This window comes from Hyposmocoma kahamanoa, unplaced genomic scaffold (assembly GCF_003589595.1).
Source record: "Hyposmocoma kahamanoa isolate Upper Pololo Valley unplaced genomic scaffold, ASM358959v1 64, whole genome shotgun sequence".
Classification (NCBI taxonomy): domain Eukaryota; kingdom Metazoa; phylum Arthropoda; class Insecta; order Lepidoptera; family Cosmopterigidae; genus Hyposmocoma; species Hyposmocoma kahamanoa.
The window spans coordinates 7,456,847-7,477,815 of record NW_020653852.1 but is presented as its reverse complement, the minus strand read 5'-3'; the positions used below and the strand labels follow the sequence as shown (position 1 = coordinate 7,477,815).

The following is a 20,969-nucleotide window of genomic DNA, read 5'->3' as shown; positions in this document are numbered from 1 at the left end:
GAAAGAATAGTTTTATATCCAATTATACAGGGTGTAAATTTGAGACGGGGCAGCAAGGCCGGCTACCTTAATCGTTGTAGTTACAGGACTATCCATGAATTTTGAAGATATTTTGGTTGGCATTCACAGATTTCGAAAAAATACAGTCAGCAAGATAAAAGGCAATTTTTACAAAACTTTTTTTATGGCACTGGATCCGGTCTCTGGTAAGGATCAATAGTTTCTATGGAACCAACTCAGGTAAGAGTACTCGAAATGTCAGAAATCGCAAAAAACCTTTTACCACACATTTTAAATGAAAACTTTTTGTTAGATTAGAAACTGGCCACTTATAATCATATTATTCTTTAAATTTGAAACAGCTTTGTTTTGTTGTGTTAACAGCGAATTGTCACTTTTAATACGATTTTTAATCAAAATGTTTTCAAATGTGGAAACAAAATGGATTGGAACACATGGTCCTATCAAATGGCCCCGTCGCAGTGCAGGACCCCGATTCAGAACTCTTCGATATTTTAATCGAATCGTTCGGTTGGATATCGTTCTCGAACGTTTATGGAGTTAGTCGGAAAAATAGATTATAAGAAAAATTAAAATCCTTTTATATACATTTTTAAAAGGTCTAAAATATAAGGCATTAATATAAATTAATAAAATTGAACAAAATCCAGACCTTATTTAAAATAATAAGATATTTGCATATTACATTCTTGCTTTGTATACAATAGGACGTTCGGTAACTTTTATTCGATAACTGTGTTCTGAATAACGTTTGTAGTCTTTGACGATCGAGAAGCTCGAGTAATCGTACGGGAGTGACGTCATTTCGGTTCGGTTTCGAATACGACAGTTTGACGTTCGGTTCGGGTGTTGTGAATAAAAATGAAAAGAAATCGTACGATATCAAATGGAATCGGTCGACGACTTAGTTATCATAAGGTTCTGAATCGACCCCCTGATCTGACGCCCCTTGTTTTTTTTTCTTTAGGGCTATGTAAAAAATAAAATTTATAAAAAAAAATACAAGTGTTCAAGAATTGAAAGACGCACTTGCAGCAATTTTCAATGGAATCCAAGTAAAATTTCAGCCGCTACTTGCTCTTTGCGGAAGAGAGCGAATTGATGTATCAATTGCATGGCGGCAATCAATTCAAGCACTTACTATCATAGATTTTTTATGTTAATTTTGCTTTTTGTTATTGTTTTTATTTTGAAATACATAATACATAGTCAATTTGTTAGTTTCCTTAACTACCTAGAAAAACTTATTACTAAATATGTCCCTACAAATTGTATAGTAAAAAGTATTTTGCGATTTCTGACTTTTCGAGTACTCTTACCTCAGTTGGTCCCATAGAGACTATTGATCGTTACCAGAGACCGGATAGAATGGCATAAAAAAAGTTTTGTAAAAATTACCTTATATCTTGCTATTTAGATTTTGAAAAAATGGTACAGTCTGCTGACTGTACTGACTGCTGAATGCCAATCAATATATCTTCAAAATTCATGGATAGTCTTCTAGAACCGTTTTCCTGTAACTACAACGATTAAGGTAGCTGGCCTTGCTGCCTCGTCTTAAATTTACACCCTGTATTTATATACAGGTGTATATAAATACATGTATTTATATACACCTGTAAATAAGCTGTATTTATATATATATATTTTCTAACATTATTTGTCCTGTGTGATATTCTCATTATGATAATAAAGTCGAGAATATCACGTTTCTTATATTACTTTAAATGACGGAATATAAAAGGGGATTCATAACCTAATGTGATTATTGTTTCAATGAACGTGTATAACGTGGGTACAAAAACGACATTTTAGCATAGAACTAAGGCCGCCCGCAAACTTACGCGTTATCATCGCACTTGCTATTATTTAAAACCTCAACGGCATTACTATTTGGCATTTATGCAGTGTAGAATGTGCAATTCTAAACTTTAATTAGTTTTTAACGAGTTTAATGAGTTTTCGCAGTGCTAGCTTGGAAATGAAACTATTTTATATTCGTTACTATGGGACGGTCCCATATCTTTCTATTTAAGTTTTGATTACAGTGGCCCTCCTTATTAACCTCTTGGTTGTGCGGGAAGGGCACTATAACCTGTGCAAGCACAGGGATCAGCGACCTCACAAATCCAGGCCCTGGCCCCGAATCAGCCAGTGGATAGCGTTGTGGTGACTATGAGACATGTATAGAGATCGAAACGTTACGTTTAGGTTTGAAAAATAGTTTCATTTGCAATGAAATTACTTTTAATATTCCCTAAAATTATTGTCGTTCTCTCCGTAGAAGATAACCAATGAACCTGTACAAGAAGAAACAAGTTTAATGATCTATGAAACAGTTAAAATTAAACAGGCAGCTTTGGTTTTATAAGAGGATTAGTAAAAAAAATAAGTCTGTACAGATACTTGCTAACGTGCTAAATTGTCACACTTAGATATTGATTGGAACACAAAATAAACGAAATTAACTTCACTATTGATTGTAATGAATATTATTATTATGAATTTTAATACATTTATTTTTTTGCTAAATTACTCCATTAATTTGTTATTATTAATAATAAAATAAGGATCTGACAGGACTCGACCCTGTGTGACCGACTCGACCGTTCTACCAACTGAGGTACAGATTTTAGGCCGCGGCCGCACTACTAAGACGACTACGACGCGACGGCGATTTCGTGAAAACAAACTCATATAAACATATGTCGGTGGGCGCACTGCAGAAACGACAAGCGAAATTTATTTGTTTATATCGTAAAGAAATTCCAAATGTTCAACAAGTAATGAGGGTGTCCGCATTAAATAAAATTATTCAGCGACTCGCGACGACACTTGAATTTCGTTCGACAAGCAGCGGTGCGACACGGCGATTTGCGACAAAATATGCGGTGATGTACCTGAGCGGCCGCACTGCCTCGCGGCGTTCGTGCGAAAGAGCGCGCCATATTCGAGCGAAGAGTTGCGAAGGAGACATCGCACGACGTATACAAGATAGTTTGATTTTGTCGTTCAACTATACGAGTGCGGCGTCAGTGCGGCCGCCACTGATCGCCTAACCTGCCCGCTGCGGCCACCCATTAAGTGACGTAGCAGCGTTTCGCTGGCTTCTCGCTTTTGCAATGCGGCCACCTAATTCTTCGCGTCGCCGCCGTGTCGCTTTCGCCATACTAGTGCGGCCCCGGCCGGAGTCTTTCCATGCGTTTGTTGCAGATCGCCGTTTGTTTTTGGTTTTAACGGATATTTTGCCATAGCGCCATCTGTGAGAAATCTAGATACAATTTTTTAAGTTTTTTTCTCACTATTATATTAGAATAGTGGAATAAAACTTTCATAGATTTCTCATAGATGGCGCTACGGTAAAATGTTCGATCTGCATTAATAAGTATGAAAAAATTAACTTCAGTTTTCAATTAAGAAAATGTGTCGTTTGTGTGCGTTAGCGTATGTGCAAATAAATCAGAGAACAACTTTGTAACTGTTTCTATGTCTCACCGCGTAAGTATATTATAGTATTTGTTTCTTATCTACATTATATGTTATTGGTATCTTAATAAGTGCGGCCCGCGTAAGGTTGCGGCGGTGGAATTTGGCGTTTTAGGGCGAGTGGGGGAGTCGCCGGCAGCGCCCCACTCATTTGATCGCACGAGCTTCAGGCAGGAACGCATTCCAGTAGCGGATCGACTGTAAGCAAAAAAATCTTTTCAATACATCTAGAAGTAAATAAAATGTTATTTCTTCATCTCGTGCCGACATAGCGCAGAAAAAAGTTTTTCATCATTATCATGTTTAAAAAGTTTTTAAATAGTCTTAATTCAAAATTTGATATTGTATATTGTAATAATTCATAGGCATGTATTTTAAAAAGATGGATTACTCAACATATAATATTTATCTCTTAAGCAATCTTCTGTCAGTCAGAAAGCTATATATATTGCAAATAGTTCTTAAAATGCATAAAACATTACCATATGACACAAATATAGAAAATAAAAGAAGAAAGGATTATGTAGCACAGGTTCCTAACACTAAATCAACATTTGCTGGTATGCAGTACAGTAGACGCCCAGCCTATCTATATAATAAAATTAATAAAGAATTACATATTATGTATTTTAAAAAAACTATTATAAATGCAAAAACATATTATATAAGTGGTTAAAATTACTTAATTATGAGGAAGTTGAGACGCTTCTGAAATCCATATAGTAGTATTCTCAAGTATACACTAATACACATTCACACACATATACCTGTACACTCACTATAAATTCATGCTACACATACAACTCAAAATACACTAGGTGGTTTGGTATTGTATTCTCTTAAAAGATAATTAATATTAAATCCCATAAACATAAACATTTTAGCTTAGTTAAAAACTAATATTCAAATTAATTTAAGTTTTGAAATGTTTGAATATTTAAAATACAATAAGTTTATACATTGGAAAGCTATGGTTATGGAAGAGCGGAATCCCCTATCACAGGCATTGCTAAATTGCATTGTAAAATGTAAACAGTTAAAGAAATGAACTATTATTATTATTATTAAAATTGGTCAAAATTATTAGTTAATTAGTGTATGAAGATAAGAAATGACGATAAGAATTAGTTATAAATAAATATGACGGCGGCGCCATCGTACGTAGTGATGAAAGAGACTCAGTCTTTTAAGGCCTTTTAAAAAACGTCGACTAATTTTCAACGCCACACGACTAGTCTAGTCTTTTAGCCCTCGTCTTGAGACATAAGACTAAAACTGAAGACTAATTCGAGTCGAAAGTCTTTTAACCCTAGGAAGCTTAAAAGACTTGTAGTACTAAAACGACTGGCGCCTCATAGCCTCGGGAGTCGCGAGTCATGAGCCGTATGGCGTGATTTTATTTCTACCCACAAAGTTTTTATTATAAGTAAATAAACGTAATTATTTACCACATACTACTTACGCCATTTTTACTTATAAACTTCGGGTTTAATAAGACATAAAATAGGTATAAGTCCTTTGCAAACAACTGGAGTCGTTTAAGTCTTTTGAGTCTTTTAGCATAACGACTGAGTCTTATTAATAAAAACTTGAACCCCCAGTCGTAATTTTAGAGTTCAGTTCTGTAAAATGAAGTCAGTCGTTATAAAACGCCTTAAAAGACTAAGAGTCGTATTCTAGAACTCTACTCAATGCTCAAGTCAGGATTGCACTGGAAACACAAGCACTGGAAATACGACCCTAATGGCAGGAACTTGACTATGATTTCGAGGGCTTTAAACCATACTCAAATCCTGACTTGAGCATTGAGTAGAGTTCTAGAATACGACTCAGAGTCTCTTTCATTGCTAATCGTACGCTTCCTCTTATGGCGCGTAAAACGGTAAACAACACAAGGAGTAAACGGCTTGTTATGCAAACGGTATAAAACAGCGCGCAGCGGAGCAGTGGGGCGCTTTTTGCTCTGGCGTGGCACGAGTATGCACCCGTGCAGTCATTAGTGCAAGTGATAAAAGTGGCTCCATAAATTGTTTGCGAAGCCTTCGCATCTCCAGTCGTTAGCACTAACGACGCAGGTGTTCTTTTACAACGTTGTATGCAAGATAGTCGGCTGACGGCACGCGGGCAGACTTGTGGGGATGTCGCGTTATACATGGGGCTGCTGTTTGTTAGGAGGGACTTTCGAGAACGAATCGCTGGGCACAAGACAACTCCACAATACTGACGTTTACTCTATACCAAATACCTGGGTGTGTGATTATTGTACCTCTCTACAATAAACGAAGTGCATAGTTTCGCGTTTTGTTTTCGATCTATTCTAAAATGTTGTGAGTACCCACCATGGGTAATATTTCTAAAGAACCACCTGGACGTTCAGACCACCCTGATCGGAACCATTCCTCTCTTTCACTTTCCTACAAGTACAATTACACAATAAAATGTTCAGATTTACTGCTTTTAAATAGTTGTGACTACACTCTCGTGCACAATCCTTTGCATTTTCAGTATTAAATGCCTTAAGCTTAAACAATGTTTGATTGAGTTCTTAGGTTTTCGCGATTGTTACACATAGGAAACGAAACTATTTTTCCAGATTTAAATCGTGTCGAGTCAACCGTGATCATGGGATCTGTAAAGGGCCCGAAACGTCGGTTTGTTTGAGAAACAAATATACGCGATTTAAATTCGGAAAAAAGTTTCATTTCCTAAATGTTTGATTGATCAAAAATTATTGTGCTATTTTGAAACTGGCATACTAAACGCTAATTCCATGAGTTCTTGTTGAAAAATTTAATTTTTAAATACGGGAAAATCTTCTTTGATGGTGTAGTATAATTGTATTTATTTATAGTAATTAATAATAATAATAATAATAACGCACACACTCATACTGCCCTCGTAACGTAAAAAGGCACAACATTGCGTACTTTATACAGCAGTTGTGCCCTTTTTCGTTCTGAGGACAGCATAGGCCTGCATTAGGGAAACGCCGTATCGCATGAGTCATGTACACATACATAGATAACCACAAATTAGCCATACAAATATTTCTCCCGACCCGGGCATCGAACCCGAGACCTTAACGTGGCAGTCCAGCAAGGTAACGGTTCAGCTACAGAGGCAGTTAATAATTCCCACCATCGGTTTCGTATCATCATCTTACAGCGTAAACAAAGTAATTATTTTGACGAACTTTAATTATTAACATCTGAACAAACAATAAGAATTTCTGAATCAAGACTATGCAAAAACTTTTTTCCATCAACATAACCTCGTAACTCCGTTTATGGACGACATCCCCTTTTTTACTCTTTAAAAATACCACACATATTATAGTATATATACCATTACACATATGGTATATATACCATTACATATACCAACGATTTTTTTATATTGACAGAAGTAAATAGAACACGTATACTATACGATATACATTTTTCAAATGCTCTAATTTCGTTTATAAAAAATCTGATAAAGCTTGTCCCTGCCGCACGACCCAAGCAAAATGAACCTATTACGTATTAGTACGGGAAAATTTTTAATTCGAGCTGAGGAAATATCGACTCTTAATGGAGGTACAAGGTTCACAAATTTTGCCGATCAATAACGTACCTTTGCCTGATGCTTCATATGTTCGTCGAGATATCTGAGCAGTGTGGTGCGCAGTTCGTCAAGCCGTGCTTCCTCCCAGCGTTCTACTTCTTTCTTAATTACGCGGGATATCTGGTCAAACTCTTGTTGCCCACGCTCCACCTTTGCTTCCCACTGAAATTTTATACAATACGTTTAGGTCTAGGGGCCGAAGCGCGTTTGCGTATAGCATCCGATTCGTATTTGTTCCGAATCCGAGACTATAAAATCTATAAAATTCGGACCCACTTCGGATGATATTTCGGAACGTCATTTCTTAGATTCGGAATTGGGGGTCTACTCTCGATCTCCGTCCGACATCCGTCCGAAACAATTACTGCCAAATAAGCAATAATTGACCAAATGAAAAGACGCGTGATGCGAATGAAGCTTCATACTTGATACTTGTCTTTTAATTTTGTTGTGTGTTGAATATTACTTATTTGACAGTAATTGTTTCGGACGGATGTCGGACGGAGATCGAGAGTAGAGCCCCTGGTATAAATCGGAAGCAGTGAGCAAACGCACTGACTATTTCTTTCCAAGATGGAATAAAATGGAGTTTATTGGGTTAGATTCTTGAATTTTTTTTTATAGTTATGTAGTCGTTAGTTAGGTTCGTTCCGTGGCTTTGTTGGCATAGAGTCTTGCACGGTTTGCTAGAAGACGTCGTGTGCGATCTTTGTATTAATAATTATATCAAACTAGTGGAGTAATTTCACAAAAAATCATTGAATATCAATTCAATACAAATTTAGTCATGTAGTTGTTGTCGATAGTTTTATCGATAGATTGTGAAGGGAGATACAATTTTGATACAATGATTAATCTTCTTCTTTTTACTTATTGGCAGCGCCCTTTTAGGATTTCGCCAATATAGAGTTTTCTGCTTTGGAGGAAAAAGTCCACCTCTATAATCTCCTGCGAAGCCGTTTCTATCTTATCCGGCCGGTTGGCAAGCTCAGCCTTTGCCTTGTTTTCGCGTCGTTTCGTTAGCTGCATCTGCGCGTGCTGCCAGTTCTGGAACACCTGCGGATTCGTAGAAAAAGATTTGAGGTTTAGGTATATGAATTTTGGTTGCCAAATTCCTTAACACCAGCGAATATTGAATAGAATAGGTTGATTTATGACTAACATATAAATAAATACTTACAAAGTTAACAAAAAAAAGCAAAATTTAAAAAATAAAAGTAGGTAGGTAATAAATAAAATAAAATAACGAGTTCTTAGGTTTTCGCGATTGTTACACATAGAAAATGAAACTATTTTTCCGGATTTAAATCGCGTATATTTGTTTTTTCAAACAAACCGACGTTTCGGGTCCTTTACAGGTCCCATGGTCACGGTTGACTGAGGTGGAACAGTCTTCAACCAGTTATGTCTAATATTGATGCAAACCACCCTATTTTTTCCACTATAGTTATTAATAAAATACCTTATTTTTAATTTTACAAAGAAAACATTCCAATTTACGCTATATTAAGTTTTACAAATTATTTTATTGAATGAATTTTTATTAAGTTCAATTTGTTATTAATTATTAATAGAAATCCTCTGAGTCCTGGGACTCTACTCCCGTTCTCCGTCCGGAACAATTACTATCAAATAAGCAATACTAGTAATACACCGAATGTAATTACTTTTATTACGAAGCTTTCTCTTTGTTCGTCATACTGTTACGTAAGTTCTACGGTGAAAAGTGAACCGAAGAGAGTGCGTGTCAGGTATTTAAGTTAAATAAGAAATGTAGTGTGTAATTAACACAATTGTTTTTTAATCGCTAATTGTTGTAAAAATGAAAATAAATTGCTCTGCGAACCCAGTGACTGTTAAAAGTTGATTTTTTAATACAGTTAATTTTTAATGTAATTCAGAAAACCGACCTCAAAAGTTCGTGGAATTACATCTAATTGCCAAGTTTTATTGAAATCGGTTACCGGAAAGTGCGCGAAACTGCATTCGTCCAATAGTTTGTTACCTGTAGGGTCAACTCACACTGTAATAATGGGAAAATAGAGATGAATATGCTATAGGCGAAAAACATGACGCGTGGCGACGCTTCGACTCTGCGCCAGTGTGAGTTGAGTCTTAGAGGTGAAATATTTTCTTCAAATTTAAATGGGACCAATAATGAGGTCTCCTCTTTCCAACAAAAAAAGAATTATCATAATCGGTTCACAAATTTATCGCGTAATATACATACAATTAAAAAATACAGTCGAATTGAAAAGCTCCAACTATTTTTGAAATCGTATAAAAAGAAAAAATCAACGCGCCTCTATTTTACATGATTTAACCTTCAATTTACTTCCATTTTTATTAACTGAATTTATTAGTTTTTGAATTTTACAAGTACATTATATTGCATAATATTAATACAAAACTGTTATACCGCTGTACTATGCAAACCTACATCATTATCCCTAATGTTGCCATTTTACTGTTATCGATTCTACTCAAATTAAATCGACAACTATTCATAAAAACTTTGCAGGAGTAAAGAAATTTAGAATCAAATAGCGTATTAATAAATGGCTGGTGCTAACATTACTTACTTTTACTCTTTCATGGAACACGTCTTTGATAGCACCGATGAGCCCGAGGTAGTCCTTGATGTGTTCAGTTAACACGTAGTAGTCTGTATTCGCCTGCTCCACTCTGAGGTGTTCTATCTGCGATTTACAAATTTATCGTCGTAAGTGATAACGTCCACAAGATTTTAACGGTTGAGTGATACGGGTTAAGTGCCTTTAGCTCGCCATTTTGTCCGTTAGCGCAGTCAAAGCCATACTTCATAAAAAAGCGGTTGAATTGTTAACAGAGAAACCGCGCCGTTCTCGGTGCATAGAGCTGATTAGGTCGTGGTAAGACGAAAATCATTTATGGCATTAGACCACGTATTTTAAGGGTGTAGTCTCACAAGTTACTTTGGAACCGGAAAATAGCAGCCGAAAAGCAGTTAGCACGACTGCATCTCGTCTGATTGCAGATCCGACTGCACTAGTCTCTCACACCGGCTACATCATGGCGTGCAGTCGAATCTACAGGCGTGTTTTCGCGTAAATTGGTTACGAATATTTTTTTTAAAAAGGCGGTAATCGAAAATATTATAAAGTTCTTTTTTGTTATTTATACTTTTTATATTTAAAAAAGTTCTAGTGAGAAGACTGAAAATACAATAACGAACTCTACTCCGCCCAAATTAAAACAAAAAGCAATATTTGTCGTGGAGTTACTTATTTTTACCTTTTTCTTCTATATTTTTTAGTTTTTTATTGTTTCTTTGCATTGTTTGAGAAAAGCACTATATATACCTCGGCAGAAACGTATAGTACATATTCGTCCGGTAATAATTTTTTTAAGGTTAACTTCCACTTGCATCTGCAATAATGTACTAAATCTCTATATGTCAATTGGTTTACCTTTTCATGTAAGTCAGCTAGGTTAGATAAGGCTCTGGACAAGGGTGCATGTGGATCGGCCCCTGACAGTGCCGCACAAGCCCTGGCTGCGTCGTGTGTTCTCACCCCCAGTTCACGCCGTTCGTTGGCTAACGACTCGCAAGCACCGAATAATCGTCTCAGACACGTTTCTAGGGCTTCTATTCGGGCAGATCTTTCCTCGAACCACTGAAATGTATTAGCTGAATTGTATTACCACGTTACAAAATAGGAAATTTCAATACTCGTAATGTCTGTAGGTGAGAAGTAAAGGAGTCCTTATTTAGAGGTTTTTACAAATACTGCAAAACTGTATTTTCCTTGCGCAATAAGGAATTATTAATACTGTACAAATTATTATTATTTTTAATTGGTAATAGCAGAACAAGAAAACTTTTAATTTTGTGCTAAAAATGTTCTACAGAGAATGCATTACGTCGAACGGGTTGATAATGGAGATATGTGACGTCTTGCCACGAGCGCAAGCGCAGATGTTATATAGATATCTATAAAGCTATCACAAAATTATAAAAGCGCTTAGCGCTTTTGTCGCTTAATATCAGATGAAATTGTGACCAAGCGCAACTACTAAAAACTTTGATACACTGGAATCTGGTAGATTGGAAAAGCAATAATTGTACTTACTTTCCCTTTTGGCCATTTATAAAATTGAATTTTTCTATTTTGTTTGCCAAGTAAGTTTGCAATTTGCAACACCACAACTAGCATGCCTAAATCTGCTTTACTATGTGCTGCAATCGATCCACCACAGAGCACCCAAGGAGCCAGTATGTCTACTTACAGGGTCGGACTCGTCCATTCGATAAGTAAACTTATTCACGGTCTCGCCGACTTTGTTGAACAGCCGCAACACGCCCGCACCGCTCAATGCGGATGTGCTTGTTGCTTTTGGCAGATCTGCTTCTGCAAATACCATACACCATACCACAGTTTTAGTAAAGTATAAACCATTGATATTATTAAAAGGTAATATTTGTTTGACCAATAGAGTTTTTGGTATAACTTCTAAGGAAGAACAACATTTCAGGAACAGTATTAGGCAACCACATCAAATATCTGGTTTCAAACTTTGGGATCACTCGGGGTCACCTGAACGGGTGACCATGGGATCTGTAGAGTGCCCGAAAATTTGGTTTGTTTATAAAAAACAAATATACGCAATTTAGATACGAAAAAAATATTTAATGTCCCATGTGTAACAATTGCGAAAACCTAAGAACTCAATTTATAAAAGTTTGTTTCCCAAATTCGAGATAATGGGACTTCGTCATCAAGCGCCCACAGAGCAAACGCTTGAGGTATCGCGGTCGTCAAATCATATACAGACTTACAGGGTGGTTTGAGAGAGTCAACACACCTTAACCGTCACAGCTTGATTTTGATTGCCTCTCCCGATCGGAAACTGCGTCTTTTCCGAGTCGAGGCGCATAATTGCGATTCACAACTGGCCGATCGGAAACTTTTGACATTTCTAATCGGAACAATAGTTGATTTAACTCGCAAATTAGAAAGCTATAGTAGGAATCAGGTTCATCCTCACGTTCAGAAATCCATCTGATTTCGAGACTACCCGATCGGACGATTTTGATTTGAATCAAAATCAGGACGCAGGTCCTCGAAGACTGTCATGAATTTTGAAGACACTGCCTGTGGAGGCATTCCCAGATTTCCAAGAAATAGTACAGTCAGCAAGATATAAGACAATTTTCATGAAACTTTTTTTACGAGACATTCGATTTTATTTCTGATAAGGTGCAAAAGTCTCCATGGGACCAACTGAGAGTAAGAGTACTATAAATGTCAGCAATCCCAAAGAACTTTGCCATCGAAAAAATTGACCCGTCTCAAACTTCCACCATGTATATTAATTCATAACACTTATAAGTCGCATACACACGATCAATCTTCTCTGCGAGTAGAGTTGCGCATGTAATTAGTTACGTAAGAGGAAAAATACCTACCACAAACACTTTACACAGCACGCGTGCATACGTGTACTTGGCTTATGCAAGTTTAGTTGTGGGGAAGCTTGTTCATGTGGAGTAACCATTAAATCGAACAGAAAATCAAGAGCTAGTAATTCTGGTGTATCTCTATTGTACGAGATATAAGCAACTGTCAAAAATCTGAGTAGATGTTCAATCAAGGCTGTTCTACACGATTAAGAAACATCTACTAAGAGCCCGTCTTCTTGATTAATGATGTGTTTTTTTTATACCGTGACGGGACGGACAAGTCGTCCGCCTAATGGTAAGCTAGACGCCTGCCCATAACAGTTGCAGTGCTGCTCGGAGCTTTAAATCGCAAAGATCTGAGGGGCACTGCCACCGCGCCCGTTACCCTGAGACATAAGTTAAAAAGTCATGTGCCTGTAATTTTACTAGCACCCTTCGCTTCAAAACCGGAACGCAGTAATGCTCACATTACTGCTCGGCGGCAGAAATAGGTAAAGTGGCAATATTTCCCTGGATGAACTCTTTCACAAGGAGCTACACTGCTTCTAAAAGTGTGAACATTTGAAGTCGTGCTAGTGTTACCTGTGGAAATATATACCTAGTGACTTACCAGACTCTAGAAACTGTCGAAAATCTGGGTCGATGCACAACACGGGGTGTTGCGCCACGCGGTTCAAGAATCTCTCAAGAGCTGCCCGCCTTCTTTCGACGAATTGAGATTGAACACTTGAAGGCGTGTTGGCACCATTTGCGTTTTCCGTGGACGATGTTGATGACATTTTAAGTTTTGTTGTGCCTATTGAAAATAAATTTACATGTAGGGTTTCCCAAAACTTAACGACAAGTGAGTACCGGGCGAGAGGTCAGGTTATACTAGTTCTGGTAAAAATAAATAAAAATATTTGAAAATGTTGAATATCGACACTCTAAACTATATCTTTATGTACTGTGATTATAAATTTGCAAAATTTGCAGTGTTTTTTCAACGTAATCTAAAATAATAAGGTTATTAATCGCAGTCACAATAAATTGCACCTCCATATTTTTTTTAAAGTAATAAGACACATCATTTTAAAAGATGGCCCATTTATTCAATAGTTCAAAATGCTACAATATTTGCTATCTTCCATTAAAAAAATATTATTGCTTATTTTTTGCAAATGGACCTTATCAAAAAACACACAAAGTATGAAATAAAATTGATAAATCACACTTTTGTGTGCTCAAAGGTCAGCTTCATCATAGCCTATAAGTTCGTCTTATTATTAAGTAATAATAAGTTCGTCTTATTTATTTAGATTATTGTGGGTAATTTTACTTTAACATGAAATACATAAAAATAACAAACAATTATATAATCGGAAACGAAATGTAATAAAGACTATGTATACTATCTCTTAATAGGAAGTATATTGATCGGAATAGAGCGACTCAATGGGTATCAAGAAACGAAATAAGATGTAAATTTCGACTGAGGAAAATATGGGAAGACACTTTTATAGAAAATGAAGGACCACAATGCTGCCGTCCTAATTGAAAGTGCAGTAACTAGCATTTTTGACGAAATTGAGTTAAATGAATAATCGTTAACACCAAAACAAGATCTATATTTGGCTCTAACTCACGTATCAAAATTCCCATCGGAACACTGTAATACAGGAAGTAAAACTGCAGTAACTTACTACAATGTATAACATTTGCTAATTTAGACTGCAGTAAGATTAGTTATTATATAATTTTTGAGTCAACGGCGATGGAATTCTAGCAATAATCGCAGTATCTAATAGTTGCTGCACTTATTTTATTTATGTTTTACACCCTTAATATACATAATGTAAATATGTTACCTTACAATTCTTCATTCTTTTACCTTTCTATTGATATATGCCATGTTGCTGTAACTTGCGTAGTTTTGAAGCTAGAGTAAATTTTAAATTATTTTCTTTAACCACGTTTTTCTCGAAAACAGGTTTGACTTAGTTACTGCACTCTCAGTTAGGAGGGCAGAATGGATGACAAAATCCAGGAAAAGAGAATTATGGAAGACGATAGGGAAGGTCTACGCTGAGGAGGCGACTACTACTGTTGCTAGATAATAAGCAATGATCGCAATAGCGTGTTCCAAATGAGCAGACAAATGCCCTCATCAGATCTTTGTGATAAAGCTCTGAGTGGCACTGCAACTGCTATAGACAGGCGTGTAGTTTGCCATCGGGCATACGACTTGCTCGTCCCGTCACTTCATATTATAAAAAAAATATATAGACACCAAGAGTGACATGGGGTGTTTAAAAGCACTAAATATTAATTAATTACTTTTTCGAATCATAATTAATTTTAATAAAATTCGTAGATAACTGTATACATACATAAAGTGTTTAGGGATCAAGCACATTTTTGCCAATTACTGAAAATGTGGTTGTTTAAATTTGGATTTGCAAAACCTGGGGAAAACTTGCGAGGTGGCGAGCCAGATTATGTGTCCGGAAGAGTATTTTAACATAGACATTTGAAATCCTAATTCAATATAAATTAGACTTCAGCGCATGGCCGCTTCACGCTAAATAGTAAATACATTGCTCTGAAAAATTGGCCTAAGCCACGACAATAACAATTGGTTTGAGGATATATATTCTAAAATAAAAAATACCTATTACGTATCTTTTCCTATAGAGACAGAGAGAAAGAGAGAAATTAGATATGTACATTCTGCAAAAAAGCTAAAAGCCGCCTTAATAACAAATCAACACTTACCTACAATACTCTTTTCGGGTGCAGGTGGGATTATCCTGCCCGATCTCAGGTACTTCTCGGTCATTTTCTCATGTAGGCCTAGGAAGTCACTGAAGCGCCTATGTACAGCAAATTCGTGTTTGTTAAATATAGGCATATTGGTTTTGGAGAGAACCCGGTATGCGACGTATGAGCTCATGCCTTCGCCGATTTTTTGAGGCTCTGTCACCGTTATTATTATATTGTTCGCACGCTCGGTTGCTATCTGGAATTTAGAAGAAATGTCATACTTTGGTAAAAAATACAGTTTTTGCGACATGACGAAAGATCATGGATTATAGTAAAAAAAAATACAGTTTTTGTGTACTTAGTAAGTCGCTTATCTTCGAACTTCCGTCCTCTTATCCTATTTTGATTAGGGCATACCACAAACACAACGTAGTTTTCTCTCTTATTACATCAGCGCCGGCGCGAGCCCATGTAGCGCCCGGGTGCAATTCCCTGATATATAAATACCATAGCATCCTCTAGTGGGCACGTGATCAAAATGGAATACTTGCGGTTACATTTTCCCCAGTGGTCGGAAATTTGGGTGCAAATGGTGCAATTATAAATGATGTTGGGAAGCAATACCCCGTTTACTTCGTTTGCTCTCTGCATCCCCTAAGACCCTGCGCCCGCCCGTGTGCACCGGACACCCTGCACTACAGGTAAAGCCGTTGCCTGGACATGAAGCTTTTCCTAACCGGCTCAAGTCGATTCCGTTTTAAATGTGGTGACTACCTTAAGGGTATCAATTATTAATGGAAATTAATTAGGACGATAAACGCCTGGAACTTGAAGTATATTTTATTTACTGCTTTGATGAACGTCATGCATTTGCTTTGAAATAGGAAATACTTTCACTAGAGTCAGCAGCAAACACCGACCGTTCACTATTCCATTCTGGCAAGGCTAACACTTTTTCATGCCTTTTTTGTCATTCTAACTAATGAATAGTGTAAATAAAACAAAAAAAAACAAAAACAACCTTCGCTAGTTTTTACCATCGTGACATGACAAGATCATGAATGCAATGATAAAACCATAAAATCGACGAAACGAAGAAGTGACTATAAAACAGATACACATATATAAACTAACATACGATAAATAATCTAGAATGTCAGTAACGCGAATACAATAACTGTTGTATTATACTACGCCATAACATTGCGTATAGTGATTAATCGGTAACAAAGTACATGAATCATGGAACATTCTCTGTTTTTTAAACATATCTGGCAGTTACTTTTATTTAGGTTAGCATTTATAAATGTAGATCGATATTGAAAAAAAATATATCATCAGAAATTAGAATGATATTATAAGAATAACTATTGAACACACTATTAGGCACTACAATAATAGTCGATAAAAGTTATATTTATTGCCTCTTGTAAATGAGAAATATAGACAATAATATTTAATAAATTATATTATTATGAAATAATTATTATGCTGTTATTACAATTTAAAAAAAATACATTTAGCAATATATACCTGTAATAATCGTAAGTGTTTAGTAAATAGAACAGAGTTAGAATTAGTGTAACAGATTCTTTTTTTAATTTATGGTACCACCTTGTGTATAACATTATGGTAGGCAATCAAGTATTGAGTATTGAAATGTGAAAACCAAATCCAAAAAACACAAAAATACAAAAGAAGGTTGCTCAGCTAATCTTGAAATTAGGATCAGGTAATCCACAGAATTCTGTGGAGCTCTCATGCTCTACAGTTGTAGTGGATGAAGGCTTCAGAGTACGGACGGAGGTTAAGCGCACTGTGAAGGTAAATGCAGATGTTCTTTTTTAGTTAAAGTTTTAGCGTACCTACAAATAACTAACTTCAAAATTCTAGCTCATCATGTATTAACATTTTTTTTTTCAATTAACGTTCAGGTATAAAGTTAATATTTAGTTAAGATTATGTACGACTTTTATATCTGAATGTTGTTGTATAGGTTGTTGTATCAGGTGTTAATGTATAGGTTTCAGATTATTTTATATAACCGTATTAAAATAATTATTTTGAAAGTTGACTTACAGATTAATATTTAAAATTACGTACCACCAGATTAAAGACTTTTTTATATCTAAACACACATAGGGCGCACTATAAGTTTCCGGAATTGGATACTTACATAAACAATATTTAAAAATTACAACATTTGAAAATGGAACTTTTTGGCTGTAGAGTACAGTTTGTTTCTTCTGACTGTCACTTGTTTTTACATTGTGGCGTCATTTTAGAAATTGGTTGTCTACATCACCATGAATTTAACTCGTGAAAATTTTCGTAGTATGGTTTTCTACGACTTTAAGTGTAATTTGCTCAGCGGAGCTTCGCTCGGATTCAAACTGCTTTTAGCGATGAAGCACCATGTAAGACGACTATTTATAGCTGGTTTGCAGAATTCAAACGCGGTCGTGTGAACCTCATTGACGAATTTCGTGATAGTCGCCCGTCCACTGCTGTGAACAACAAAAATATCGATGCTGTGCGTCGTATGATCAAAACAGACAGGCATGTGACATCCATGAGATTCGGGCATCTTTAGGCATAGGCATGAGTCAAATTCAATCAATACTACACAAACATATGGGTGTGAAAAAGCTGTGCTCTCGGTGGATCCCACACAATTTGACTGAGGCTCAAAAAACGGATCGCGTCACTTGGTGCAATGCCATGCTTACCAGATTCAACGAAGGGGCGTCAAACTTGGTGTGGGACATAGTAACAACAATAGGTGACGAAACATGGAATTATAGTTACGATCCCAAAACAAAGCAGCAATCCAGAGTATGGGTCTTTCAAGATGAGCCGAAACCAACCAAAGTGGCGCGCGTGCAAAGTGCGTCTATGCAGATGATTGCTTCTTTTATTAATAAAACTGAACACGTGACTTGCTTTGGAGAATCGTTGTACCGTGAACAGTGATTGGTACACGACAATTTGTTTGCTGGAAGTTATTGACAAACTCCGTAAAAATAACCATAAACGCATATCATCTTGCACCACGATAATGCCAATTCTCACACGGCCAGACAGACAAATGAATTTTTGAAGGTGAACAACGTTGACCTTATGAGCCATCTCGCGTAAAGTCCCGACCTGGCACCTTTTATTTATTTCTAAAAATTAAGAAACAGTTACGCGGTGAATGATTTTCATCACCTGAAGAGGCTGTCAAAGAGTATGAAAAATATGTTTCAGAGATTGTCATGGAGGAGTTGCATAAATGTTTTCAAAATTGGTTCATTCGTATGAAGAAGTGCATTAATACTAATGGAGAATATTTTGAGAAACAATAAATTCGTTTCTGAACTTTACACTATTTTTTTCTTATTCATTCCGGAAACTTATGGTGCGCCCCACATATTTGCCAGTTTCCATAAAACTCTCTTTACAAAAATGCATTGTAAAGTTTGTGAGTTGTCATTGTTTGAAATCTAATGTACGAAATATATTACAAATAAGGATAACGGTTCAGTGTTAATTTCATTGGTGTTAGTTGAGTTGCATCCTGGGATTTACCAACTTAGGTCTTAGAGTGCCGGGCGCAAAGGTACACCTCAGATCTTTCCGATTAAAGCTTTGAATGGCACTGCAACTGCTATGGATAGATGTGTCGCTTACCACCAGACACACAACTTGTTTGTTCCGTGTTAGTATTATAACAAAAATCATACAACTCCTGTCATAAAAACAGATGGCTTCACCGAAAGTCTAGGGAAACAAACACCTTATGCACAGACTCTTGTCTTCTTATCAACATAACACAATGTAACTGTACTATATATATATAACAATGTTCTTTAAGACAAAATTGTTATGTCATTATAGATAAATAAACCTCTTTGTTATTTGTAAAATAAGTCTTCTGAATATTTACGAACATATGATAATTCAGTGTTGTGTTATAAACAACAATATATATAGGCTGAATAGTGCTGATTGAATAGTTCGTTTACATACCCACTGTTATACAGAGATGTCAAAAGTCCATGCTAGCACCAACATTTAAGGACCCAAAAGGTACTTGAGTGTTTCTGACACTTGTACATATACCATGCCAACCAACTTCTGCTGTCCTACTCTCTAATAAACAAATCTAGTTAAAAAGGGTTTTCTCATACCTCCTCCATAATGGGACTGCTTATTCCTGCATTTATAGTAGGTGTATTTCCAATATTAACTTTCTCTATTCCATCTCTAGCACCATTCACTTCTGGGTCCAAGCTCACCTCCTGTTTGATAAGATTATAGCTCACAATTGAGATTTTAGTGGTACAATAGAAGGATATTATTGCTGGATGGCAGGACATTCTGCTTTACTGTTGATTTGAATTATAATTTCAAGTTGTTTTTGTTAGTTTATATAATGTATAGTATTTCACTAATTCTATTTTTACAAGTTTTATTTAACACAGAAATAAGTTACACTGAATGAACTGGTACTCCAATAATTAATGTAAACACATATTCATGTTAACAATTTCATATTGAATAACAGGAAAAATAAATGAAATGTACCTACTTGCTGTTCTGATTATGACTCATTTAATAAATTCCGTTCTGTTACTATTTTTATATACAATATTTAACTAGTATTTTCCAGGCTGTATATTATAGTCTTTATGTGCAAAGAAAGAAAAGTTATTTACGACAGAAGCATAAACAACTGTATCATGTTCTAAATAAAGTGCAATTTGAAATACATGTATTATTATGTTATACAATGCAACTGTTTAGCATATAGAATACATACATACTGTAAGTCAATAGTAGTGTCGAAAACACGTTTAACCTTGGATAAATAGAAACTTCGTTCATTTTGAACCATTGTAGAAGTACTACTGGCTTACCAATTATCAAAGTAGTAGTCATAACCTTTAGTGACTGATAACAGAACAATAAAAACTTTTCGGAGGTTTATTTATCGCCAATAAATTGCAGGATAAGTGTTTATGAAAGCGCTAATTATTCCAATTTACACCCATTTTTATGATAGTAACGCCAAAGAATTTCGTTCAGGTTATAGAACGATTATAGGCTTTATTAATACATAAAGGGGCGTTAACGCGCGTGCCGGACGAGCGCCCGGGGCGGACGCAGGCACAGCTAGTTTATAAAACAGGATTCTATTAAGATACCTGGACCGCAGAAGCAAAAAGATCTTCATCTTCCCTCTTTTCATTGTTGACGTTCACAGAACTGAACAGCGGAGTCTCAGACCCCTCCGACATGTTTCACAAGACGATTTTAAATACGGTCGTGAGCAATTAAACGAAACAATGCACAAACTTCTAATCAAAATTCTGAAAACAGCGAGATAACTTGCCGATATGAATGATGCCTTGACAGAATGTCAAATGACATGACGGATTTTTGTGACGTCTTCAAATCGAGACAAGTTTTCCTAAAAATATTGATGTATTTTGTGAGAAGTAGAAAAATAAGGCAATTTTCTTTTTCTTTTCGGATTAGTGTTCTCTTTCATTCTTTTTAACATTTGTAAAATGGAAGCAATGAAACGAAACATCGTCAATTAGTTTGATTTCTACGTTTTTAGTAGTTTTTTAGTAGTAGTAGCCCTACAATTTGGTAATATATTTAATATAATTTTCATCTTGGT

General features: G+C 36.0%; 1 protein-coding gene across 2 annotated transcripts; it reads right to left on the bottom strand.

The window, feature by feature from the left end:
• Positions 1 to 3,390: 3,390 nt before the first annotated feature.
• On the bottom strand, positions 3,391 to 20,615 carry LOC113231023 (sorting nexin-2). Of its 2 annotated transcripts, none has more exons than XM_026465164.1 (10): positions 20,488 to 20,615; positions 19,471 to 19,581; positions 15,311 to 15,554; positions 13,167 to 13,352; positions 11,383 to 11,504; positions 10,563 to 10,769; positions 9,696 to 9,812; positions 8,050 to 8,169; positions 7,123 to 7,275; positions 3,391 to 3,705 (listed from the first exon to the last, which is right to left on the bottom strand). In XM_026465164.1, exons 1-10 carry the CDS (start codon positions 20,578 to 20,580, stop codon positions 3,655 to 3,657), a joined length of 1,404 nt encoding a protein of 467 aa, XP_026320949.1. In that variant the 5' UTR covers positions 20,581 to 20,615; the 3' UTR covers positions 3,391 to 3,654. The 2 variants fall into 2 exon arrangements, with proteins under 2 accessions (XP_026320949.1, XP_026320950.1); XM_026465165.1 differs by lacking the exon at positions 20,488 to 20,615 and adding an exon at positions 20,200 to 20,443.
• Positions 20,616 to 20,969: the final 354 nt, after the last annotated feature.